The sequence below is a fragment of the Solanum stenotomum genome, chromosome 2 (genome assembly GCF_019186545.1).
Source record: "Solanum stenotomum isolate F172 chromosome 2, ASM1918654v1, whole genome shotgun sequence".
NCBI classification, from domain to species: Eukaryota; Viridiplantae; Streptophyta; class Magnoliopsida; order Solanales; family Solanaceae; genus Solanum; species Solanum stenotomum.
The window spans coordinates 6,780,481-6,808,316 of NC_064283.1; the positions used below are offsets into that span (position 1 = coordinate 6,780,481).

Sequence of the window (27,836 nt, forward strand, 5' to 3'; positions counted from 1 at the left end):
CTAGGATCACAAGTGACCCCAATCTAACCCTGCTGGCCTAATCATGAGCATACTAAAGATAATAAACTGATGCGGAAGCTAAATCATAAATAAAATGAAAAGATGGGGAATACCCATATACTATAACTGAGATATATGAAAACTGATGAGTTTAATACAAAGAAGATATTAACTCAATACTAAGCTAAATCTAACTATGTCTGAAAATAGTCTCTAACTGACTAGAAATGCTGGGACAGGCCCAGCTAAGTCTAGCAAAACTAAAACTAAAGGACTAAAAATAATACTGAAAAGAGACTCATGACTATTGTCCTCGGAGAATGAAGACTCACTACTAATTCTGCTGAACTGGAGATCGAGAACCGATCTAAGCGTGATCGGAATGCTAAGAACTTGAACCTACATCACGAGAAGATGTAGCGCACGCATGCGTCAGTACTTGAAAGGTATTGAGCATGCAAGATAGAATACAGCTGAAATAACATATAGCTGAACAAAGCAAATAAGCAATGATATAATCTGAACAAGATATAGATACTGAATGCAATGACCAATTTATAACATGCTGAAACTGAATACTGACTATACTGATAAATGGTCAATGCAATAGAATCTGACTAAACTGTGGGAGCTACTAATAACCGATAATAAAACCACATGAGCTAAATGTGGAGTCCAATGTATACGCCCTATCGAGAGGACCCAATATACCCTGCCAGAGGTATAGAGGCATGTTGGCGTGATCACTGAATTGATGCCCACAGAGGGGACTTACAACCTACATGGCTAGTAGTTCTGGGACTATATGGGTACGTTGAACCCTAGTCCAACTCAGTATTATGCTACTCCTAATGGATTAAGTGATTAACACATTATGACTGAATTTCTGTAAGTTACTGGATAGCTCGAACTGAACATGCAAACTGAGAATGCAACAATTAAACTGATATTGATGCATTAATAACTGAGGCATATATAACTGAATAATTGAAATATCTGACCTAGCATGTGTAATTAAAGAACTAAAGAAATACATAGCTAAGGTTCTGAAATTCATACAATAAACTAAGCAATAACATGATAATCTGATTTGGAACATTTAAATAACTAATTCATGATGATCTGTTGAAACTATAGAAACCCTAGGTCTGTTCATAATCATGGAATCAAGATGCTGACTGAATTCTAGGGACCTAATGGGCGAAAGGAACCCACTAGTGAATTCCCACATACCTGGTGACAAATTCCACGAAGAAATCTGTAGATTTCGGGGTTGGAACTGATGGAACCTTGATGCGTTCTTGAATTAGGGTTCTTGACCTCTCTTATTCTCTTATGCTCTAATTTTTTCTAAGCTTTGATTAATGATTTGACTTAGATAAGTTTTAGTTATGTTTCTAAGCTTAAACTGACTAAAACCTCATGATTTAGGGTCTAAACAACATATCTTGAGGGTCTAACGAAATAGGAAAAGACCAAAAGACCCCTGACTTAATTGTTGTCGGAGTGACCGACGAATTGGACCTATAGGCCGTAGGTCAATCGACGGTCCGTAGATTGGGTTGTCGGTCAAGTTTGCCCGACAGGGCTTCACTAAAACGAGCATAACTTTTTACTTAGAGGTCAGATTTTAGAAAACTTGATGGCGTTGGAACGAGAATTCAATTATCTATCATATCATAGGTCATGGGACACATAATTCCTTTTGTACTAAAATTTATGACCATCTGAAGTTGACCTACTCAACAATTTTCATCTAACTGGTTGCTAACCCTCACCTATGGTCAAACCTACGGATCGTGGATCGAACGACGGTCCGTGCTGGTCGATCGTAGTTCATGTCAGAGGCTGGGTAAAGGAGTCTTGATGCACGTACACAGACCACGGACCGTGGTCTGACCTACGGACGATAGGTCTGTCCGTGGGTCGACACTCAGCCGATTTTCTGAGCTGGGTTTAGGAAGGGGCTGCAGTGGTGAACCACGAACCACCAGCACGGGCCGTGGTCTGACCTACGGTCTGTGGATGGTAACCGTGGGTTGCACCTGCAACTTCTCAAAATCTGTATTTTTGGTCTGTTTCAGATACGGGGTGTTACAAATTTATAAACCTATTTTATTTTATTTTCTACGAACAAGCTTAGTAAAACTTAATAACAATATTTTTTTAAAAGCCAAAACCAACTCAAAACAATCATAAATGAGTAACAAGTTTTCAATTTTCTACTGCATAATCTAGTGGACTGATTGAGTTTGAGCTGAAAACTTTCATTTTTAAATGGGCTTTAGGAGTCATAGCCCAACATCAAGCTAACGGGTTGGATTGGATTGGTTTTATAGATCGAACGTGTTTTAACTTTTAATCATGTAAAAATTTAATAGGACACTTTATATTTTGGTCGCCTTATTTAACTCATATTCCATGTATGTTTTATTTTGCAAAAAAAATACAATAACAAAGTGAACAAAAGTTAAATGACGACTCCAGATATGACTATGGTGCACTTCACCCTTTCATTCTAATTAGGTTTATTCGCAGGAATATCCCTAATTCATGCAAAAACTTGTTCTAATCATGTTTGGATTTCCAAAATTTAGTACAACTAAAGTTTTAGAATTGTTAATTATGGCGTTCCCATTGTTAATCTTGAAGTTCCAATTTCTAATTTCTTATAAGCATTGAGTAACTTATGACTAGATTTACTTGAGGGGGGGAAAAACAAAAAAAAAAAAACAAAGCAAGTTGGGCAACTAGTTTGGCCTTATATAACAAGGGTATGTAAACTATGGACCACCTGTTTGAAATTTGATTGGTAAACTAACAGCAGCCTTGGTCCTTGTTTTCCATTTGTTCCTTTTCAATCTCATTCGACGTTTAATATTCGTATTAAATTTCTATATCCAAAATTTTAACTTGAGATCTTTGATTAAGGCAGCCCCATCCATTGCAGTACATCCTTTGATGATCATACTTGTAGTCATTAACACCAAAAGTAGCAATAACAACATAAATTGGTTATTTTTCAAATATGTAATTTCAATGATTTATCGAAAATAACTTTTTTTATTGAGTATATACTTAATTTTTTAAGTGTCTTCTTCCAGAAATGAGCATATAGAGAGAAAGAGTTAAAGGTCAAAAAATATGTCTAAACTATCTCACTTTATTGAGTTTCATACTTGAACTAATGAGAATGTGAGTTTCCTACCTGAATTATTACCCAATTGTAAGAAAAACACACCTAAGCGTTGACTAGAACAAATATTTGTAAAGAAATGCTTCTAGGCGTGTTTGTCCATAAAATATTCATCTACCTAGCATATATAACAACTCTATTTGCTAACACATTATATTTTGATATATTTTTAATCGACTTTTTAAAAATCCTAACGCTCCCTTTTTAAGTTGGAGATATTAATGTCACGATAAAAACAAGACCACAACTAGGAAGATAAAGAAGAAGATTGGTGGCTCTCTATGTATATATGTCCAAATGACATGCAAAAGTTATGAGAAAATTAGACAAGTACATGACATGACAAGTCTCTACAAAATTGATGTTCAAGTTCCACCAAGATCCATTGGGTTCATGCCTTACGTCTCAAATTACTTGTGATAAAGTATCTTATCCTTATTAAGGCCAAAAAATATCTCATCATCTAAAACAAGAGGAAGATAAAATTACCTTCTAATTAATTTCCTAATTCTTATATTACTTGAATAGATAATGGTAAAAAAAAAACTAGCGTGTGAATCATGAATATAGACCAAATTTGTAACTTGTTTGGCCAAATATGCTTTTGAATTTTACTTTTCAATTCGAAAAACATTTTAGTTAATTTAGAACGATAATGTATGCTTAATGAAGATTTTAAAATTATTTCTGAAGAAAAATAAATATTTTTGAATAATATCATATATTTTTATTTCAACTTTTAATCAGAGGCAATTTCTTCCAAAAAAAAATTATTACAAGTATATTTGATTTTTTATTTCGACAATCATATACATAATAAATCAATTATACAATTTTCTTTTTTCTGAATTTGCACATAAAATACATTTTAAAATATGTTTGTTTCTAAAAGAACTTTTTTTATATAAAAAATATTTGTCAGAATAAACTGATTTCGACCGTTTTGAGAAATGGCTGAGGTGTTAGGTAGGTATTAACTAAGTACAGATAAAATATTAATTGTTATCGCTATACTAATTTTATATACAAATTATACGAATATGAAATAACCAATACACAAATTATTGATACATGCATAACTCTAACTCTACTTAAATATAATTCTTTTAAAAAGTTTATTAATTAAACACAATTGAGAGTGTTTGAATTGATTTAAAAGTTGGTCAAATCTATTTTTAAGTCATTTTTTGACTTCTAAAAGTGTTTGATAAATATAAAATAACTTAAATAAGTCAAAATGATTTAAATTAAGTTAGGAAGTGTTTGACAAGGTTAAAAATAACTTTTTTATTTTTTGACTTAAAAATCATTTAAGTTTAACTTTTTATTTTTGATTTAAAAGCTATTTTTCAAGTCAATCTAAACGGGTTATAATTCTCGTCTACATTTTAAAATAAACTGGGGATAAGACACAAGTACCCTCTAGACTATGATCGCAATTTTAGAGATAAAACTTAAGTAAACCAAGGTTTTATTATCTCCTGAACCCATTTTTTTTTATAATTTTGTACACTTTTTTAGCTTATGCAGCACCCAAACATCTCCAACTCGCCTCAACTGTGTGGAGTCACGGAGTGTGCCACGTAAGCTAAAAAGGTGTACAAAATTACAAAAAAAATAGGTTCAGGAGGTAATAGAACCTTGATTTTAGTTAAATTTTGTCTATGAAATTTCGATTATAATATAGAGGATACTTGTGTTTTTGGCCTATTTAAAAAACTCTTTGTATTTAAAAGTAGTAAGACGATGAAATGAATGGAGCCACGTAAGAAGGTGTAAACGTGGTGAATTATCCAAAACAGATATTCCTTTCAGTTTTTCACGCAACTGTAGCCGTCGGTGTTTCCGTGTTGCCCAGCATCTTCCTCCGCCATTCCATTCATAAACGAAGACCTACCAATTCCAGCTGATTTTAGCTGCTTTTTAAGTAAAGTTGCTTCAATACCTGAGATAATATCATCGATTTTATTGGTTTTGAGGTTCGTAATCACCTTGATTCGAGGATTAATGGTTCATTTTGTCGTTGTTGATGTGAAATTTAAGTTTTTTTTTGAAGTTTGATGGTTGAGTTTTTTTGAAGATTTAGGAGTTTGTTTAGGTAAGTGAAGAAGGAAAGGAGAAGATCTTTGTGAGTGTGTGGTGTAGTAGCAATGCCGTTATTTTAACTGTTGATTGTGTTTAGATTTTTCTCGTCATGTTTTATGCATTAACTTGTAATTTTGCTTGATGTGGCGTGGCTTAGTCCCATTGTTATGCTCCGAATTGATAGGATATATGAGATATGTTGAGTAAAGTCTTCAATAACATACACACTGTAATCTTATAAAGTAGGCTGTGGGGAGGATAGGAGGTAGAGAAATTGTTTCGATAGACCATCAGCTCAAAGTCTTACTTTAGATATTTCTGTGATAAAAAACCTTAGTGTAATCGATTGATCAGAGTGCTAGGTGGGAGAGGACTACCACTGCAATTGTTAATATGTTGTGACAATGAGTGGAGAGTTAGTGTGTGCCTGTGTGTATAATGTCAAAAAGAATTTCAGCTATATTTAAGGTAGTGAGTGCGCCAGAGGAAGATACTATTGCAAATCTATTACTCTGTTGGATAACTAGGACCTAATAAATCAGTTAAAGGGGGAGGCTTTCTTTATGCTTACTGTTAGGCAGGTTGCTTCATGCTTAATTTGATGTTGGTGCTGCACTATTTTCTTTTTGTAGGTTCAGAAGATAAAAGGTTCTTACCATATGCACTTTAACATTGTGACTTTTGGGTGTCATTTCTTTAAGCATATTAGAAAATGGCAGCTTCTGTGTCACTGCTGCTGCCCCGTGAATTGGGAATTCACGGGAAATGTGGATTAAGCGGTCAGTCTAAGGTACAACAGGATTCTTGTGTTTGATTTTTAGTTTTTACTATATCAATAGAGTCAATGATGTCGTCAATTGTTTATTGATAAAATAAGGACGTCCTCAGTTCTTAATTTTTTGTTTTTTTGTAGGGCACAATGAGCAGGAGTCAGACAGATTCTTGCAGCATATTTCTGTCATCACATTCTACGGTATGATTTGCGTTGGATTATAATCACCATAAGTCCCTTTAATTTTCACCCCTCCTCATTTTCTTTGTTCATGGATGCTAGCTTTTTTGATGACTCACTTTGCTGTAATTATGTTATTAAATACATGTGGTTCAATATTTCTCTACCTCCACAGGATAGTGGTAAGGTCTGTGTACATTCTACCCTCCCCAGACCTCACTTGTGGGATTTCACGGGGTATGTTGTTGTTGTCGTATATCATGGACTTCTAAATTATTTCAATTTTTTGTTGATCTTATTCTGTAAGAAGTTGATTCCTTTACTTCATTGCATTGCTTAAGCATCATGAAATTAACTCAAGAAAACTAAGCTTTATGTACTTGACATGATTTTGGATAGTTCCATTAATAGGTTGAGTTTGACAGACACACTCAGCTTAACTTCGATATGCTCATCTTGGGTTGCTTATCTAAACATTGAGCGGGTCTTGAGCTCAAATTCATGTTTATTAACTAGATGAATTTACTTATTTTGGCTTGTGATCAAATCGTAAAGGTTGATAATGTGGAAAGTTTTAGGAAAGCCCTAAAAATGTGATGTGCCTTTGTTGTCATGCAAGTGTATTTGCATTTGTAAAGTTTGTTTTGATAAGTAAGTGTATTTGCAGATAAGTAAACTGAGACTGGTTCTAGCTGGAATTGTGGTGTATTGAGCTAATTCAATCCAGAGCCTGAGTTCTTTTGAATTCAGTATTCTTAAGCTGATATTGTTATAACAATTGAGCAAGCTTATTAAATAATCAACTCAAGTCAGCTTGTTTATAGCTCTACTTGTTAGAATAATAATAATAATAATATTTATGATATATTTTTATATTATGCTTGGAAGTTTTGAAAGTTGAATGGGGTAAGAGGAGCATTTGCTCCAATTATTCTACAAAACTCTCTCTTAAACTATATTATAAGTCGTGGTTGTAGATTCATTGATAATTTTTACTGTCTCATTGACACTTGATATGTGATGTACTGCATCTTCAGCGGCAGGATCCTTGGAGCATCTACCTTCTGAATACTGTACACAGGCCTTTGTTTTCCCATCCTTCACTAACTAGATGTAATGTATTACTATGCCACTCCTTGCTAAAGCCAGGTGGAGGATATGAGAGTCAAGTTCTGGAAACAGCAAAACTAATTTGGAAAAGGTAGGTGGTTCTATATTTATTCTCTTATCAAGTTACATGGACATTTAGATCTTGGAGTTCTTAATAACTGATTCTTGTCATCTGATAATGCAACTCCTATCACCAATGAAGTTTCTAGTAATTGACTAGAATCTCTTTCTCAATGAGCATAAGTTCTTTTTTTTTTTCCACAAATCTCAACCCATTCTTCAGCCTTATAATTTATCTTGATCTTGATTTTCTGTCAAATTAAACGTCTGACGATTTCTTTACTTGAAAGTGGAATCATCACTCCTGATTAAAGCAACCCCACCTACTCTATTTATCCTCCATCCATGACCCAATATTAATTTGATCAAAGTCGTACCTATTCAATTATTAGTTTATTTTGCAGGTCATTAAGTACTATACATGGAAGCCCACTTGTGCTTCAGCTGATTCCGGCCATTGGTGTTCTTGTTTTTGCTGCATGGGGTCTCACTCCACTGATGCGCTTTGGAAGAAAGCTTTTCCTTCATGTACTGGCTTCACTGGACAATCTTTCTTGCTGGCTTGCTGCAAGTTGTATACGTCATTATCTGTTCCCAAATTAAAGCTTTGTCTGAAAATTTTCTTGCAGGAAAGTGATAGCAATTGGAAACAAAGTAGCTGGCATTATGTTACAGCTTCCTATCTTAAACCTGTGCTTTTATGGACTGGAGCAATACTTATATGCAGGTTAAATGGCAGTGCAATTTAAACAAAGTTGAAATAAAGTTAGATATATGTTTTATAAAGCGCTCATGCTGCTGGTATTGAACATTTGCAGAGCAATAGATCCACTGATTCTACCTACAGTTCCTAGCCAGGCAGTCAAGCAAAGATTTCTTAATTTTATACGATCATTATCGACAGTGATGGCACTTGCCTACTGTTTATCTAGGTGATATGTTTGCTTTCAAAATTTGATTTTCGGATGCATTAGTTGACAATTTTATTTATTCTAGCTCTTAGTCATAACATGACAGCTTATCATCATACTCTTTTTTTTCCCAATAACTTAATGATGTAATGCTGAATAGTTTCTCTCTTTTTACGCGAAGTTGATCTTTATTATCCTTTTGTCAGCTTGATTCAGCAAACACAAAAATTCCTCGTGGAGACAAAAGACCCCGCTGATGCAAGAAATGTACGTTTACTACAATTTGTTGAAGCTTGGAGATTTTAAAACCTTGATAAAAGCACAAATGCTTATGATGAAACTCGGTATAGATATTTAAACATCACCTAAAGCTAATGCTAAATACGGCAACTGAATAACTGGAAACAGTTTACCTATATGTCAAAAGCTTGTCGATGGCTGTTAGCTGGTTCACCTTTCCGCAAGACCATGTTCCTTTTCCAAAGAAATTCCGTTCTTGGCTAACTGATTTGCATCTAACTCTAGAACGGAGGCTTATGTTAGTTTGCAGCAGCATACACTAGTCTGTAATATTTTGTTACACCTTTCCTGTCCATATATATGTAATCTAAAACTATCACAACAATTTAACTCTTAAGGATTAAAGTTGCCTTAAAAGAAACATATGCAGCAAAATATTCTTTTATGTACCTTTTACTATCGCTCATTGTTGCCTTCTTTGATCAAAATCTTATTCTTCAAATATGTGTCTCGCTCTTTGCAGATGGGGTTCGAATTTGCAGGGAAAGCTGTATATACTGCAGTATGGGTTGCAGCCGTTGCATTGTTCATGGAATTGCTTGGTTTTTCTACACAGAAGTGGCTGACAGCTGGGGGTCTTGGGACAGTATTGCTCACTCTTGCTGGTCGTGAGGTAATCTGAGCATTTATTTTGAATTCCTAGGTGCTGCTAAATCAGCTCTTATACTTTTCTCCATCTTATTTAGAACATTCTCACTATTGGTTGGTTGGATATCACTTCTGCTATTCACATTTCCTTTATTTTTCTTTTCTGGATAGAATTCTTGTTGCCACCTGCACTAGATCAACTTATTTTTTTAAAACTCTCTGTTGCTTCTCAGATACTTACAAACTTCCTCTCGAGCATAATGATCCATGCAACAAGGCCCTTTGTTCTAAATGACTGGATACAGACTAAGATACAGGGATATGATGTCTCTGGCACAGTGGAGGTAACTATTTGGTCCTGCCACCAATTAGATGATAAGAAACATAATAAACAATTACAATAACAAGAAGTATTGCATGCTTGATATGCAAGGATTTGCATAAAGCTGTGGTAGGGTAACAACTAACAAAATCTATTTGTGCTGAATAAGTTGAATAGAAAGCTAAATCATTGGATTGAGCTGTTGCATGACTGCTTTCTTGTTGTTTAGCACGTAGGTTGGTGGTCACCAACAGTCATAAGAGGTGATGATCGTGAAGCAATTCATATACCAAATCACAAATTTTCAGTGAATATCGTCAGGAATCTTACTCAGAGGACACACTGGCGGATCAAGACTCACCTTGCCATCAGCCACTTGGATGTGAATAAGATCAATGTTAGTGAATCAAATTTTCTAGTTAGATAAGATCCAATCCTCCTATTTTTAATAAATAGTTCTGTTGGCTGATGCGAATTTCACGACTCCTTCATGTATAGAACATTGTTGCGGATATGCGGAAGGTTTTGGCGAAACATCCTCTAGTGGAACAGCAACGATTACATAGACGAGTTTTTCTGGATAACGTTGATCCAGAGAATCAGGCTCTTAAGGTAGGTGGTACCTCTTTAGCTATCTCATTCATTGCCTGAAATACAGTGGTAAACTGCATTGACAGCTATTCTGTAATGCAACTAGTTATGGTCTTGATATTGTTTTCACGAGTTATAGGCTTGACCAATACTGACATCTCAGTTCGCCGAATCATGTATTTTGCGCCGTGTTAGATTTATTAAGATTCTATAGAAACATAAACATGTAGGATTAGTCATGAGTGTTTATCTATATGATATCTTTCCTTGATTGTTTATTTTAGCCTGTTTTGCCTACTTTGCTTCACTTGAACTGAGGGTCTATCAGAAACAGTCTCTCTACCTTCACATGGTAGGGGTAGGGCTGTGTACACACCACCCTCCCCAGACTCCACTTGTGGGATTACACTAGTATTGTTTGTTGTTTTGCCCACTTTCTTCACCTCGTTCCCTCTAGCAAAATGTTAAGAAGGCTAACTGCTTCTTATCCCCCTGTTTGATTTCTTTCATCCCTATTTGAGCTGTTCTTTCCTATTTGAAGAAATGTGTGAGACCGGTGGAGACTGATAAGGGGTGAAGGATCTCTCTCAATTATGCTTTTTGAGACTCTATTCTCACCCTGAATAAGTAAATCCTCGTTATCCAGGGTGAAGATGCGCGCATATAGAGAGTAAGATAGAACCCCCTTTAACTCTGACCAACACTTGACAAGGGTTAGCCGTCAAAGTGCAGAGCCTAGTGCTAGTAGTGGGAACTTCTAGCCGCATCTTAGCTACTGGATCACTTTATTTCTTGTGCAAGTGTGTCAACCTGTCTTCCGTACTAATTGTACATGTTTTCTAATCTTGGCAATTTTTTGTTTTACATATTGTGCATTGAAGTCTGAGGTATTGATTCCTTTTTAATAGTATGACTCAACTTTTGTAATCATTGCATGTGAAACAGATATTGATTTCTTGCTTTGTGAAGACTCCTCGTTTTGAAGAGTACCTCCGAGTGAAGGTACAAGTTTTATCCTTTCTTTCAATGAAGTAGTCCTAAGTCTAACTTCATAAATCACATCTTTGATTACAGTACTGCTAGTTAACCAGCCACCACAACTTAATCAATTTATACTTCGTCATGTATAAGCTCTTTCACTTACTTCCCTGATTTTAGATGATGCGCGTTCTATATGCTTTATGCATTCACTGTCCCTTCTGTCCTCTGGTCGTCTGTTCCTCATGCTCATCTTACCTTTGCCAGAACTGTTTTCATGTAAACTACGGTGGGACTAGTTTGTTATATTGTGATGCCAAAGCCAATTCTCATAAGGAGTAATAAATGAAGCCTACATTAACTATGAAAAATATGAAATTGATATTTTTATACCAACATTCGGAAGTAATACAAAATGTCGATAAGCATCTTTAGTATCCGTAGTTATTTGGTTCAAACTATAGTGCAATATCTTCTAACTGCAACTCCAGACTGCCGGTATACATAGATCCCATATGCTTCTAGCTTGAGGCCTTTTCTTTTATCTCCATCTGTGGTGTGTGTTTGTGTCAGTTGAGATACTTAGGTCTATCAGGAAAATAGTAACTTCCTGCTAACAAATTCTCACTGTCCAACTTTCGGTTTGCAGGAAGTTATATTGCTGGATCTCCTTCGAGTAATCAGCCATCATCGTGCTCGACTTGCTACACCTATTCGTACTGTGCAAAAAACATCTCGTGAGATTGATGTGGATGATGTACCATTTGCTGATTCCATTTTTTCTCGTAACCGGCCTAACCGCCAAGTCCTCCTTATTGAGCCTTCTTATAAGATCAGTAGTGACGATAAAGCCAAAGCTTCTGCTCGTTCAGTACAATCTGATGAAGAAAAAGACCAAAAGGTTGAAGCACCAAGTACATCACAGACCGCTGATAACACAAATGGCAAGCCATCAACTCTCGTTGAAAAGGAAGTCGATAAGGCCTCATCAGCATCAAATGCTAATGGTGATTTAAAAGCAGCAACTTCGCCATCAGATGGAAAATCACTAAAACAAGGATCTGCCAGTCCAGTTAAAAGCAACTCTGAGAAAAACCAAATTGCTTCCGTTGCTGGAGACCCACCGGGGTTGACATCAGATACCAACATTGAGAAGACAGACGTAGCGTCTTCTGCTTCACAGGCACAACAAGATACTGAAAAACCAATTTCACCACCTTCAGTTGGAAGACCCATGTTAGAAGATAACATTGTTCTTGGTGTTGCACTGGAAGGGTCAAAACTAACACTTCCAATTGAGGAAGAAACGACTCCACCCTCTCCCTCTCCAACATTTTCTGACTCAGAATCAAAAGAGTTAGCTGCCTGCCGAAATGGAAATAGCTCAACCAACTCAAACAAAGATAAGACGGACGATAAGATGCCAGGAGCTCCAAGCACACAAAGTACATCAAATGACCAGAAAGAACGCGAAAGGTGATTATTTGAAGGTTCAACAATGTGCAATAATGCGCTAAGGCTATTTTTTTAGAGCTTGCATTGTGCACACTGTAAATGTTCTCATGAAATTTATTATATATAATTCTGGAGCAGTAGTTGGCTTGTATTTAGCATTTGGTAATGATCAATGAAGGCACAATAAATACCACTAACTTTTAGCTCAAGGCTTGGTCTGACCATCCACCATCTTCTTGCAATTTTATTGTTTTGTTGTACCATAAACTCCAGCAGAGTTTTGGAGTATTATTTGACAACAGTACTCAGTAGAATGAACTTATTACCTGGCGGTGGTTAAAAACCAAACTAAAAAAATAAAAGAAAGAGAGAATGCTCAAATATGTCATCGAACTTTTAGAAAAGGCTCATTTATATTATCCGTTAAAAGTTTGATTCATCTATATCATTTTTAGTTTTGAGAAAAGGCTCCTCCATTCCACCATTTTCAATTGAAATGACATAGATAAGCCAACTTTTAAGGAAGGGCATAGATGAGCTTTTTCTCAAAATCCAGACATTTTGATCCTTTTCCCTTTCAAAAAACAGATTTATTTAATGACGTGATCGAATTATAATTGACCATATGTAATAAATGATTCTGCAAAGTCGGAATTATTTTCAATTAACAAATAATGGCATAGATGAGCCTTTTCTCAAACAGAAATGATATAAATGAGCTATAACAAATGGCATAAATGAACCATTTCTCAAAGTTCGATGGCATATTATTGCCTTTTCCCTAAAAGAAAAGATGATAGTGCATTATATTCACCATGCTGTCAATATTCTAGGTGACTAGACACATTTAATTACCAACTATGATCATTTCAAAATATGGAATTTGATCATTTTGGTGCTGTATTCTGAACATGGTCAACTAAAGATCCTAGAATACAAAAATATACATGTAAATATCACGTCTGATCAAATTACAACCTCCAACGTGGTGTCAAATTAAGCTTTACACATGCAATCAGGAGCAGGGTAAGTATATATTGACTGCTTCTCCTTGCGTATCCGCATTTGTCCTTGTCTATTCTTGTGACCCTGCTGTACTGCCTGCTGAAATTCGGACCACTCCATAGTCTTGTTGAGGAAGAGCTTGCCTAGCAATGTCATGTTTGGTCTAATAGTCTTAAGATTCTTGTATGCTCGATGCCCCAACTGAGAGTTGACAAATCCCGCCCCATGGTTAGTTCTCAAAGCATAATCAAGACTAAAACAGACTAGACTAGAATAATTAACCGGACATTCTGATATACAATTTAGTTACCAGTGCATTGTGCATGTTGCCGGGAGAGGCAGAGATGAATATATCACTCTGCATGCTCACATAATAATCCACAGCTGCTAGTAAAGAAGCTTTTCCTTCTACTTCAGATAGTTCATGAGAAGAAGCAAGGCTTTTCTTGTCCTCCATAAATGGAAATAACTGGCGAAGAGCTGATATCCTTGCTTCTCCACCGTAAACCTGATAAGAATAAAGTCCAGAGAGTGCTTAAGCTGTTGTTGACAATGGAACACATCATTCTTTGTAAGGAATAAGTAATATCATAGTTATGACACCTTGTGGGAAGCAAGATATAGGTGTGTACTGTTGTTAAATCCCAAGGCTGACAAAAGGAGTCCTATCTCTTCCGGAGTTAATGGACAACGCCCTTGGCCTCTTAACTCTTCATCTGTGAACTGGGAATTAAGCACTCTCCCTTGCCAAAGTACTTGCCGATATTTTGCAAGAGCAAGTTTCTCAGCTTTGCCCCCACCAAAATCACAAGCTGAGTGAGCAGCCATATCCTGTTTAAAAGAAGTTTTCCAGACAATTAATACCCAAATGCATTAAACGACAAATCCTCGTCTTGCACAAAAGCTATTTTATTTGTCGCCATTAATGGATGGGGATGGATCAAAATCGAAGGTATCCAAGTGAATTGTAGTGAAACAAGACGGGCTTTAACTTCTTAACTTGGAGACATTTACAGGCCCAGTTACCCAAAGTTGGCTGACAGATAATTATTGTAGATCGCCTTTAGTTTACTGAACCTTCATATAATGGTTTCTTTTCACTAACATAGACATGGAAAATTTACATTAAACTCACTGATACAGTACTATGCCCTCATAGTTGTACCAAAGATCCCATAACACACTCCACTTCAACATAGACTATGATTGTAAGAATGGAATTGAGTCAGCAACGTAGAAGATAATCATACTTTATCAAAGCGAAGATGCAATACAACATACTTTCCAGCTCCTGCTCTGTCATTTTCCCCTTTGTGGAAGTGTGTAGCTGATGTGTTATCCAAACTAGGAGGGCTACGCAGACGACTGACGAGTGCATCGCCTAACGTTCTGACATGGGGAACAAAAACTAGAGCGTGAAAGTTGACCTTACAGCGCAGATGCTGGATGTCTGAAGGTTGGCTATCAAAAGCCAAACGGTGAGAGAATGGAGCTATAGCTGCGATCCCATAGCTGGAAGAAAGAAAGCAAAGTAGTCTTGTTGTGAGTTAAGGATTTATCATACAAAGAGAACTTCATACTATGTTTCAATTGTTGAAAGCAGAGTGTCCCAGTTAAATCAAGCCTACAAAAATGCATCTGGTAATGACCACTGTGTAATGTGTTAGCTGGCGAAACTAAAAATCTATGAACACAGGCAATGACTGTCTTTATGTGTTGATCTAATATTGCTTTGTTGATGCAAGTGACCAACATTTCCGTTATTTTCTTTCTTTTTTCCTTTTAACCTTCCCGTTGCCCAAGGGGGAGGGATGAGGTTGTTAATGTCGATCTCTCAGAGACCAGTATTGTGTATATCTGACCATAAAAAAAAGTTACAAATGCGTCTATTTTAGTGCTATGACTAGAAAAAAAATGAACTGTGAATGACACTTCAATTGAGGGAACATGATATCTATTGAAAATGATCAAAAAATACTTAAATGTTAAATTGATAGTTGCAACTCATTTAACATGGAAGCAACACGCATAAAGAAATGAATGAATGTCAAGTCACTTGCATCAAATATGACCATCATGCCTAGTGAAAAACAAAACTTTTCAGAAGTAGGACATATTTCAAGTGAAACAACATGAATACTTGGTCAGTAATTCAGTATAAATCTCAAAAAAGAGGTTTATATTTCAGTAGTACCTCTGCATTACAGGCAGAACATTCTCCAGGTACCATGAAGCAGAAGCATGTACAGGCGCTGTCTTAATTCTAGTAGCGCGTATGCCTGTTGCATAGTATTCTCTGGTACTCCAGGAGTAGTCACTGGGAAGCTCTTTAACTATTGAAATATCATTACTCAAGGCACTGATAAAGTGATCAACATCAAATATATCTGCAAAGGAACTGTGAAAAGCACTTCACATAAGCAGTATCAATCCAGAAAAGGGCACCTCACATAAAACTTTAAAAGTACGTAGAGAATGGGTGCTGCAATGGCTGACACTAAATACCTCGAGTCCTGCCAAACTGGATTTACTTCAAGATACGGAATTACAAGTGTTGCATTTAAAATTTTGGCAACAGCTACTGCATCACAGATCTATCATGGGAGCAAGTAAACAACAAATAAATCATTCATGAGACTAAACTTCCCCTAAAGTAATATACATCAACAATCTAGAAATTAACCAATATCATAACTGAAACTTACATACCCCCATTCTCTGTTGGTTCAGTCCTCCATCCAAAAACACCTGTATGTACCCCTGGGACTTCCTACCCAATGCTACAGAACATATGCAATTAAAGAAAGGTTAGAACACAGAATTTACTAATCAGAATCCCCTTCATAACGCAGAGGAAAGATACAATAGCATGGGTACAACACTCACATTGAGTGTCCTGTTTATCAGCGCAGGCTTCCCATCCCTGGTTAGGCAAGGGAGACCAGAGTTCTGCTTCTTGAACTTTGGACTGAAAGGTACTAAATTACTAAACATTTTGAATATATGGTCCCAAAACTTCCATAACAACCTTATAGCTAAAAACAAATGAAGTGGCAACTCTACTCACTGTCTGTTGTTGCAAAGCCCTGTTTAGTAAATGTGAGTGCATAGGCCTTGGAGCATTCCATTCCTGCAAATTGCATGAGTAAACTAATAGAAGAACTAGATTTTCCTAAAAGTTGGAGCAGGTACAGTGTTCAAAAGAAGTCAGGGTGCACTTGAATCATGAACACCTGGAAATCTCGTATGTGTAAAAATGAAGATCCATAGTAAAAAGGACATCAAACTAAGAAAATGGCCTACAAAACCAATTCTCTCTAGTTCCAATGATCAACTAGTACAACACATCCAATTAAAATACCAACCAGAAAAACTTAAATAGAGTAGAGCTCAGAATCAACCAACCAAATTATGATTTCTACTATATCATAAGCTAGTATTAGCTACTCAACAAATTCATTTTCAAATATGTCTGGTCTTCCACAATGCATTTGTACACAGGCTATGTTGCTCGGACTCCCAAAATATTGCTGCATCCCAGTCGGATCCTTAAAAAATGCACTACTTTTGGAGTATCCAACATGCAACCATGGACATTTTTGAAGAGTTCGAGCAACATAGTACACACGCATTAACCAATCAACTACGTCTCAATCCCAAATTAATCCGAATCAGCTACATGAATTGTCTGTTTTCATTTCATTAAATTCAACACATTTCACTCTAATACTAACTGATTGATCTTCGGAAACAGCTTCTCTATCTTCACAAGGTAGTGTTACGGCTGAAAATGGAGAAGGAAAGAGAACTTACAGAGAAAACAGAAGGATAAGAGCGGCTAAGAGGAGAGAAGAGACTGGGAAACAGACTTGGTAAAAGAAGTATCAAAAGTCCACCCATTTGCAGCGGCCATGCCACTCTCCGACTCGTCGGAGTCTGCCGAACGTAGTTCATCGTGCCGGTGCTCTCACCGTCGCCGTCGTACTTACCGATCTGTAAATACTTTTCAGTTAACTCGTTCTGTGATCATGGACTGATCTGTTTGGGCTAAAAATATTTGGGTTTTTCATGAAGTAATTTTACAAGAGTAGCCAATTTTTACAGTCCATTTAAGGCGTAGCCACTTGTTAACTATTTTGCATTCATAACCAACTATTTTTCTATTTTGAATTTAGATCTTTTTATTGTAAGATGCCAATGTGTATTTCTTATGAATTACTATATTTCCCATAAGTAATATCACACTAAGTTGCGATATACAAATAGTTGAAGTTCAGACACATATCTACTATGATATAACGAACTTTATGTAGAAATGACTGAAGTTCAATCATATATGCAACCTAAACTTCAATAAAATGGATGAATTTGCTTACTTTTGTAGTTATTTGAGATGGTATATAGCTTTAGTAGAACCGGTGTGAAGATTTAAAATTTATGTTTTCTATCCTATTAAAGTTACTGAATTCTAAATCAATAATTTGTACATATTAAGTGTATTTCTTAAGACAAATAAAAATTATGAACCACATGTATTAAATTTGACCGAACTCATACCTTATACACTAGCTCCTCCCCGGTGCACTAGTGCTAAAAGCTCAATCGAATAAACAAGAATTAAATACGGATTCAAGATTTTGAAAGTTCATGACTTTCTTCAACAATTTCAATATAATATTCTATGATAATTGATTTCATAGTCAAATTTCTATAAATATCTCATGAGTATCTTTCTCCATACATATATTATGCTAATTTTAATAAGAAATTATTCAGTTCACGTAAACTCATAGATTATATTATAGAAATCCCCTCACAAGACCCAAAATGAGATGGTTAATAAATGCCCTTTGCCAAGTTGTCCACATACATATAATACATAGTAGAAGCAGTGACAATTATATTCCAATGTATATTTTTCCAAAAGAAAGGCAAATATATTATGCCACTCATTGTTTTCATCCAAAAATTATTATTAGTACAATCTTCAACAAAGGCTCCCCCATTTGAGTTTGCTAGCTGAATGGTAGCCTGATCAATAAATAGCAAATTTAATTAATTGTAGACCCCATAAATAATGAACATATGTAATCAAAATGGACCTGACCAAAAAAAAAAAAAAAAAAAATCAAAATGCCTGCAATATTTTCTGTTTCAATTTGTATTTTTTGGTAATTTCCAATAAATATGATAACAGTTTAACTTTAAATGTTTATTTTACCCTAATGAAATAATTTATAGACATACAAACATCTATATGACTTATTTTAGATGACAAGTTTCAAAAGTCTTTCTTAAACTCTATAATAATTAAGTCAAACTACATCGTATCAATTGAGACGAAAGAAGTAGGTGTATATATTTACATTTCTATGAAGGATATAAACAAATCTTACCCTAACTTTAAAGATGTAATTGAGCAATCATCTTCAACTGCAGTAGTACCACTGTTAACAACATAAACAAAAGATAACAATTAAGTAAATATCCATATAGTAATTAGTGGAACTTGTAACCTAGAATATAAGATCAATAAGCATGTTATATAACAAGTTAAATTAGATTGATGGCAGTGGCGGAGTCAGAAATTTTAATAAGGGGGTTCAAAATCTGAGAAGTAAACACACGAACTAGTGGAAGGGGGTTCGACATCTATTATACATACCTAAAAAATAATTTTAACCATGTATAAATAGTAATATTTTTCGCCGAGGGGGTTCATCATTATATGTTGCCTCCACCCCTGGTTGATGGTAGCAAAATTCTTTACCTCATTTGTATTATACAAACACTAATAAATATATTGTAATTCCACAAGTCAGGTTTAAGAAAGGTAGAGTATATGCGGACCTTTATCTTAAAAAAATAGAAAAATTGTTTTTGATAGACCAATTGACTTATAGAAGTAGTAGCAACAAGTAAAAATAACGAGATAATAAAGTAACCCAAGCTATAAGGAACAACAGGTAGTAAAATTGAAATCTAAAAATAATGAAAACAAGAAACATCCTCCTTGTCTGTTTCAATTTATTCGTCTTACTTTGCTATTTAGTCTAAAACAAATCAGCATATTCTCATTTTTAGCAACTTTTTAATTCTAACTTCCCACATGATATGTAAAGACCACAAAATTAAAAAGCATTTTGTTACGTTAAACATATCTTTAATTTAAGACCACTAAATTCGAAAGTCTTCTTTACTTTTTTAAACTTTGTTCCAAGTCAAAACTAGACAATCAAACTAAACAGATCGGAGGGAGTACATAACACATAGAGAGGAAAAGAAAAAACGGCTAACTACCTACTAACTATCTATCCTAATTCTCAATCTCCACACTATCCTATTAAGGGTCATGTCCTCGGAGAGCTGAAACTACGCCACATAATTATCTAATAAGTTAAAACTCTTTTAAGTAAGAGTATAAGCAAGCTTACCCTAACTTCAAAGATGCATTTGAGGAGTCATCCTGATCAGGATTATTGGTTGTAATTATAGACTCAGATGATTGGCCTTCTTCCATCACCATGTCAGTCAGTAAGGGCAACTTCCCTTTCTTCATAATTTCCATCTAAATAGCACAATTAAAATAATACATATCTATATATAAGCACTATTAGAATATGATGAAAATTACTCAATTTAATTAACACTAATTACTAAAAAAAAAAATTGTACATAAAAGCTTATTAATTCTAAAGGGGATTTTAATTACTTTGTGTTTCAATTGTTTGTTTTCTTCCATCAGCTCAGCACCCTGAAAAGATTTCATGAGTCAAAAAATGACAAAAAAAGAAAAGATTAGTCAAGAATGGTTTTCTGAAGGGAAGCTTTGGAGCAACGAACAATTATTTTTTTCACTATCCAAAAATCGCTAATTTCAAATTGTCTTGTGACTTGTGAGTAATATTTTTTATGGCTTTTTCTATTGAAAACCTTTACCAACGAGTCAAATTCTAATGGGATGTTTGTGTTAGGTCACGAATTTGAATCATGGGATAATATTGATGCTTGTGTTAAGGTACGTGACCTACATTACACCCTCTCGAGGTGCAACAATATTTTTTTTATCATACATGAATGCAGGATACTTTGGGCATTGATTCCGTTTTAGTAAAAGTATCGTACAAACCTTTCTTTGAAGGTTGGTAATTTCATCCATAATTCGTGTACCCTGAGATTAAAAAAAAAGTTAGGGATATTAGAAGTTTATTTAATTAGCATAAAAGTATTATAATTTCTTTTAACAAAAATTATGAAACCTTAATCTCAAGCACACGGTTGAAACCAGCTTCAAGTCTTTTCTCAATTTGTTGTAATTCTTCTAAACTCAATCCTTCAAGTTCCTCACCTCTCATCTGCCTGATTTACATATACATACACAAATATCAACAAGTATAAAAAAAAAAATTGTGGGGGGTGGTAATTGTGTGTTTTTTCGAGTGTTCGCTACGTAGATAAGTTAACCAATTAAAATATACCGTCCTTTTAAATTATATGCTTTAGCATCAATAGCTGTAAAACCAAAGGCTTGTTCCAATTAAGGCTGATGTGTATAATTAAAAGAGATGACATATTTTATGTAGTTAGGGCCGGCTCTATGTATACTTTAATAAGGCATTGGCCTTAGGCCCCCAATTTTAGGGGCCTCAATTTTTTAGCAAGAATAAATTATGTGTTAATTTTTTATAGAAAAAACATTGATTATTTATGATAAAAAAGTATATATTTCAAATTATTATTTTATTCTCTTCAACCCCATTCAAATAGAAGAAATCAAGAAATATTATTTTATTTTCTTACACTCTCTCTACTAATACTCACATTATTTTCTTTTTAACTCCTTTTACACTCTCTTCTTTAAATTGTTGATAAGTTAGAGTAATATTCTGTCAAAAATATCAATTAATAGTCAAAAAGTATTGAACAAATTCAATTGTAAATTCTTTTTCCATTTCTTTTTAGATTTTCAAGCATTACAACAATCATAGTAAAATGTGGGGTAACCAAATTATCAACTTCATCAAAGCTATGGTTCTAACTCTTATATTTACTTGAAATTTGTCAACTTATTAATTGTAGAACTATGTTAACAATTCATATAATGATTGCCCGAGTAAAATAATATTTTTCAACGTTGAATTAATAAAATCTTATTTAAAACTAATAATTGAAAAAGAAATCGAATAAATCATTTATATATATAAAAAATATTAAGTAATACTTTTCATTTAAAAATGTAAGAAAATAAATTTTAAATAAATGCACGTGAAGTTTATTTAGATTTTAGGCCTCTAATTAAGATTTCGCTTTAGGCCTCCGATTACGTTGAGCCGCCCCTGTATGTAGTTAACATAACTACCTAATAGACACTTACGTGTTAATTAATTTATATCAAAATTTGAACGGAAAGTGTCAAATATGAAAATTTTTGTCTTGTTCAAGTGCTTATTTAAACCAAATCGTTATTCGAATATCTAAATGAAATTTAATGACGAATTTAAAAGGCAATCAATTATAAAGCCAAGGAAATATATTCATATTAATAACAAGTAGGGTAGGGACCTGAATTTTCATTTTGAGGCTCGATGAGCAACTACTTTAAATTTAATTAAGACTATTTTGAATATATTAATCAGAGATTTTTTTTTCTTTTTTCTTTGGTGTTGGGAGGATGATTTACTCAATGGTATAATATATGGCTAAACAGTTAATGAAGTAAGATAAAAATCACGAGAGATCAAAGACAACATTCAAATCTAAGCAATAACAAAAAAAGTATGCTAGGTAATAAATTTTTCATATTCCTAAGCTTTGATCGATAAAGTTATCGAATAATACTATAGTGGAAATTGAGGTGCACATGTAGTTGAATGGTTAATGGAGCAAGATAAAAATTACAAGAGATCGGATATCGACCACTTTTAAATCTAAGCAATGACAAAAATTGACACCCAAGTTTCGATAGAAAGAGTTACCCAATAATATCAATTCGTGAAAGTTGAGGCGGATGTGTAATTTAGCGATTGATGAAGTAAGATAAAAATTACTTGAAGGTCAAAGATCGACGTCGTTCAAATCTAAGCGCTATCAAAAGTTTCTAGGTAGTATATATATATAAGCAAAATTATTCGATATTTATGATAGTAAAAGTTGAGGTGCATGCAAGTTAATTAAGAAAAGAATTATATAGGTACCTGAGCTCACGAGTTTTATCAGCTACCTGCTTGCTTAATCTCATGTTGAGGCTATTCTCTAGCTATAAAATGATGATATATAAGCAATAAAAAGGTTAATAAATAAATATATAGGCAGTTTAATTAATTAAGTAGATGTAATTATAGCCTACTTAATATTTTGTAGAAACTTAATTAAGTGGAGTGTTTACATCAAATTAATAAATACAAAAATAAATATATTTATTTACTTATACATTTGTCACTAGATCATATATAGTTTATATTTTTTCTGCCTCAATTTATATGTCGTTATTTCTCTTTCACGTGTACATTTATTGAATATACTCTCATTTATGTCTTAAGATATAATCTCTTTTCATTAAATATATCATTGAAGTAATTGTAATCTTCAAAAAAAAAACACTATTAACGTTAAAATGAAAAAAATAATCAACTTTATCTTAATCTTTCTAAATGACAAATAATTTGAGATAACAATTTTAGAATTATTTCACGATAAATAATTTGAGAGAGATGGAGCAAGAGATATGTATTTTCACTTCAGCTAATTAAGATAATTAACTTCACTAATTTAAAGAACCATTGGTTACTCATAAAATATATTTATGAGCATAATAAAATTAACAATGCTCTTATTTTTTACTTATTAATTTAGTATAAAGTATATATAATTACTACCTGTAAATCAAGGGAAGGTTCGTCAACTTTCTCAAGGCTAGCTGACTGCAACTTATACTTTCCAAGAATATCCTTCATGCTGCATTTATAAACAAGAAAACTAATTATTCTGTTAATTAAAATTCAAGTCTTAATCAATATATATTATAAATAATCTTGAATCTAACTTGATCCCAAACGCTAGTTCTAGTTCTGGATAAGGTGAGGATTGCCTAAATTAAAACAATGAAAAAAAATTACCTATCGCCCACCAACTAAACAACTCAAAAATTGAACGTCTGAATTGTGCACAATTTAAGACAAGAGTATGATGTGTCAAATAAATTATACATTTGGATAGGTCTGATTTTGATGACATGATCAAAAAAATGAATCCGATTCCAACTCAACTTAAAAAAACTAACTTGTGAGATAAGAATTGTCTGTATTCGCATCGGAAAATTTGAGGTAATCCGCTCTCTAACTAAGCCAACTTCATAAAAAGAGATTTTAAACTCGAAATTTCTTATTGAGAATGAAGAAATACTTATCATCAGTCCACCACAAACTTCGTTACTTAATACATATATTTATATCTATTAAATTATTTAAATATAATAAATAAATTGATTTGATATAAATATCTGATGATCGGATAAGTATTTGTCATATCATTAGTTAGTTCCTAATTGGGAAATAAGTTATTATTGTAGCAGCAAAATCCTTTAATTCTGGCCCTCCCATTTGTACTAGTAGTAATTGACATATCTTGTCTTAGCCAGTAAATAAATGACTGTTGAAATTGAATGATTTGACTAAACAAGGATTACTGACACTAAATTTAAATGTTGTCGGAGTAAACCACTTGATTATTTACAAAATCAACTTTCTAGGTAATTTTATCCAAAAAAATTAATAGTTTTATAAAAATAGTATAATTAACTTAGTAGGCATTTGCCCATTAAAAAAAAAATCACTTCATTTGAAATTTTAAAAGTTGGTGTAGATCAAAGTTGATATAATTTTACTATCGAAAAGCGAAATATGACAATTAAAATACTCTTATTTTATGTAGTAACCTTTCATTTTCAATTCGTCCCAAAAAAAGAATATAACTTTACTATAATTAAAAATAATTTAACTTTAAAATTCCTTTTTTTATGAAATTATATACAACTACACAAATACATCTAACAATTGTCTTAGATTACAAATTTCAAAAAAAAGTCTTTTTCTCTTAAACATTACATCAAGTTAAGCAGTGTCACATAAAATGAAACAAACTTATTCCACAAATCATTTTTTCAAGATCTAAAATTATACATCTATTAATATGAATATTGTAATAAAATACTCAAATATAAAATTCAAAATGGACAAGTAAAAATGAACAAAAAGAGTATATATTTTACATAATAAAGAAGTATCTAGATGATAAAAAACAGAAGTAAATATTTCCTAGGGTTTCTAATTAATTCATTGTTTTTTAGGACATAAATAACAAAAAGGGGTAATTAAATGTGAGACACAAGGTTTTCTTGTTTGAAGAAACCCTATGAAACTACAGTTTATTCGTTTCGTCTTTGCCATGGTAGAAATACCCTTCTTTGCTCCTCTTGTCACAACAAACCAAACAAATCTTTATTCCAATCGAAAATAATTTTTCTATCTTACAAAAAAAAAAAGGTAAAATTTGTGTATATTCTATCATTCTCAAACTCGATTGAATATTATGTTATTATTGTAAAGTGTGCACTCTTAATTCACGAGGTTAGATAATGTATGATCTTATTAATGATGGAGCTAACTTTTTCACTAATAACAAATCAAATACGAAGAAGTAAAGGAATTCAACGTATGTTAGATATATACAAAACAATAATTTTGATATCATATACTCTTTCGTTTCAATTTAATTTGTTGAGTTGAAACGAAGTTCATATTGTTTTTAAATCATGTGATCCTAAGCTACATATTCGTGTTTAATGTACCTTAATATTGATTGAGTCTTGTAGTCTAAAATATACCAGGTAGGATATTGGGCATAAGAATTACTCCCTACATCTGTTTTAGCCTTTTTCACATTCATTATGAAAAACAATTAACACAACGTATTATTTATTGAGTTATCCGTATATAAATTACTCCAATAATTAGATGTTTTAAAATTAATCACTGTTAAGAACAAGTTAGTGGTTCTTTAATATATATAAAGGTATAGTTGAAAACATTTACTAACTAATCATTGTCTTAAATTCCTAAAATGATCATTCTTTTTTGGACTATTTTTTTTTTTTGGCCAAAACGACCCTTATTTTGTTAGACGAAAGGAATACAAAATATAAAAATTTACATTTTTTTTTAATAAATAGATTAAAACAAAAAAAGTACCACAAATAAATTAGGCCACCAAACAAATAAACACCTTAGCTTACACCCCCTAGCTCCTTCGAAACATCCTACCATCCCAAATATTTGATTATATTTAACATCATTGTCGAAAATGATATTTCAGGATAGCTAATCTCACCTTCTAAAGTTAGATAACTAATCTTGAAATTATAAAATTATTTTTATTCCATATTGATAGTGGAATAACAACCCTGTAATAACTTATTCCCCGACCAAACAACCCCTTAGTTTATATTAATGATAGGATAATAATCGTAAAACTATTTAAAGACTCATAACTACACACGCATAAAATAATCCTTCATTTTATCTCGAGATTTTACCTTGTGCTAGCAAAATCAAATAGCTTTCCAGTAGCAGAGAAAATGATAAGAGCAACATCAGCATCACAAAGAACAGAAAGCTCTTCAGCTTTCTTAAAAAGCCCTCTTCTCCTCTTTGAAAATGTCACTTGTCTTGCTGTTATATTATCTATCTTCTTTATTTTTATCTTCTCCCTTGCCATCCTTCAAAAATAAATTTTAAAAAAAATTTAAAAAAAATAGTTTATATATCACCAAAATTCACTATATTTACAATCATAACAGTATAATTTCATAAGTAGAATCTGAAAAGAGTAGAATGTACGCAGATCTTACTCTTACCTGTTGAGAAGCCGTGTTATTAGATGATAACTATTATCTTTCTTCAGACCTTCAAGAAATCTTACAAACTATCACAAAAGATATAAATAGTAAGAAATTATAAGAAACCCTAATTAAAGAGGAAAACCTCAGATCTAGTCTAGTTAGAAAACCCTATAAAAATGGACCAATAATTGAGTGTAGACCTAATTTTGGAGATGGAATAAGCACTATTCACTTGTTGTTCTTGGAATTGAAGAGAAGAAAAAAAGAAAGAGGAATTTTTTTAATTTTATGTTGGAAGATATTATTGGAGAGCTCCACCAATTGAAACCTAGAGAGAGAGAGGGAGTGGTTGGATGCTATTGTTACATCAAAATATGGAATGTGCAGCTTTACTTTTTATGGTAAAAAGGGGACATATTTTAATCTCTCATTTGCCACATTTGCGCAACTTGACACTTGGCAGGATTACTTATAGTAACTACTATTAGTAGCATCGTAAAAGAATATGATGCAGTTGATGAAGTTATTTTTTTCTCAATAAAAAGTCTCAAATTTGAATTTTCAATATAGAAAATTTTGTGGTAGGAAGTGTTTCCTTAGAATTAGGTGCCCATTTTTAGTGTTATTAATCAATTATTTCCATGTTCGATTCTACTCTAATATGTTACTCCCTTCGTCCCATTTTATGTGAGGTACGTAGTTTGACGAGGCACAAAGTTTAAAAATAAAGAAAGACTTTTAAAACTTGTGGTCTAAAATGAATAATAGAAACTTGTGTGACTATAAATCATTTCATCAAGGGTAAAATAGACATTTTAAAGTTAAATTGTTACTTAATATAAAAATGTTTCATTCTTTTTAAAACTGACTAAAAAGAAAAGTGAGTCATATAAATTGGAACAGAGGGAGTAGAATATTATTTGTGAATGTTATTATGATTGAAGAGACAACCAAGAGGTTTGCCTAGATGCAAAAGAGTATGTAATAGCTCATTGATCGAGCATTCTGACGCCAAAGATGAAAGGGCCGCTAAGCGATTTGTTGGATTAGTTAGACTTTGATGTGTATACTGGACACTAGTTAGAAAACTAAAAAAACAATTACTGTTAATAGGTGTTTGGTGATTTTGAGCATAATTTTAAATCTTAAACCCTTCGAAAAGCAATATTTCAAGTTGAAATTTTAAAGATATTTGAGTTAGTGCAATAGAAGAAATCTAACAAAAAATATCACGAATCAATTCCCTCTACTAATTAACGTCTTCTCAATTGAGTTCACACTAATTTCCCAGAAGATTCCAAAACAAAAAAAGAAATAGAAAGTTTTGGTTTCTTTAGTCTATGAAAAATATTTAAGTTTATCCCTTCATAGGTTGATTGGTCTCTTAA

At 33.2% G+C, this 27,836-nt stretch overlaps 4 protein-coding genes across 5 annotated transcripts in view; 2 read left to right on the forward strand and 2 right to left on the reverse strand.

The window, feature by feature from the left end:
- The window catches only part of LOC125854853 (receptor like protein 21-like), a 134,203-nt gene extending 117,203 nt beyond the window's left edge, over nt 1–17,000 (forward strand). Inside the window, 1 exon segment of the mRNA XM_049534437.1 lies at nt 16,987–17,000. The gene's annotated coding sequence lies outside the window, so the exon portion shown is untranslated.
- On the forward strand, nt 4,950–12,735 carry LOC125854850 (mechanosensitive ion channel protein 3, chloroplastic-like). Of its 2 annotated transcripts, XM_049534433.1 has the most exons (14): nt 4,950–5,175; nt 5,914–6,071; nt 6,195–6,254; nt 7,271–7,434; nt 7,808–7,931; nt 8,033–8,130; nt 8,222–8,335; nt 8,521–8,581; nt 9,078–9,227; nt 9,436–9,546; nt 9,754–9,921; nt 10,023–10,136; nt 11,061–11,117; nt 11,743–12,735. In XM_049534433.1, the coding sequence occupies exons 2-14, from the start codon at nt 5,994–5,996 to the stop codon at nt 12,571–12,573; spliced, it is 2,130 nt and encodes a 709-aa protein (XP_049390390.1). In that variant the 5' UTR covers nt 4,950–5,175; nt 5,914–5,993; the 3' UTR covers nt 12,574–12,735. The 2 variants fall into 2 exon arrangements, with proteins under 2 accessions (XP_049390390.1, XP_049390391.1); XM_049534434.1 differs by lacking the exon at nt 4,950–5,175 and having other exon boundaries at nt 5,585–6,071.
- Nucleotides 13,193–17,587, reverse strand: LOC125854860 (O-fucosyltransferase 31). Its single transcript, XM_049534446.1, has 10 exons — nt 17,367–17,587; nt 16,621–16,683; nt 16,440–16,521; nt 16,263–16,333; nt 16,059–16,147; nt 15,748–15,951; nt 14,804–15,065; nt 14,157–14,384; nt 13,864–14,061; nt 13,193–13,754 (listed from the first exon to the last, which is right to left on the reverse strand). Exons 1-10 carry the CDS (start codon nt 17,505–17,507, stop codon nt 13,545–13,547), a joined length of 1,548 nt encoding a protein of 515 aa, XP_049390403.1. The 5' UTR covers nt 17,508–17,587; the 3' UTR covers nt 13,193–13,544.
- Nucleotides 17,588–18,209: 622 nt separating this feature from the next.
- LOC125855656 (MADS-box protein SVP) lies at nt 18,210–26,836 on the reverse strand. The gene is made up of 11 exons (XM_049535410.1): nt 26,649–26,836; nt 26,464–26,531; nt 26,143–26,325; nt 23,429–23,507; nt 22,748–22,809; nt 20,813–20,912; nt 20,683–20,724; nt 20,266–20,307; nt 19,988–20,121; nt 18,950–19,000; nt 18,210–18,584 (listed from the first exon to the last, which is right to left on the reverse strand). Exons 3-11 carry the CDS (start codon nt 26,322–26,324, stop codon nt 18,569–18,571), a joined length of 708 nt encoding a protein of 235 aa, XP_049391367.1. The 5' UTR covers nt 26,325; nt 26,464–26,531; nt 26,649–26,836; the 3' UTR covers nt 18,210–18,568.
- Nucleotides 26,837–27,836: the final 1,000 nt, after the last annotated feature.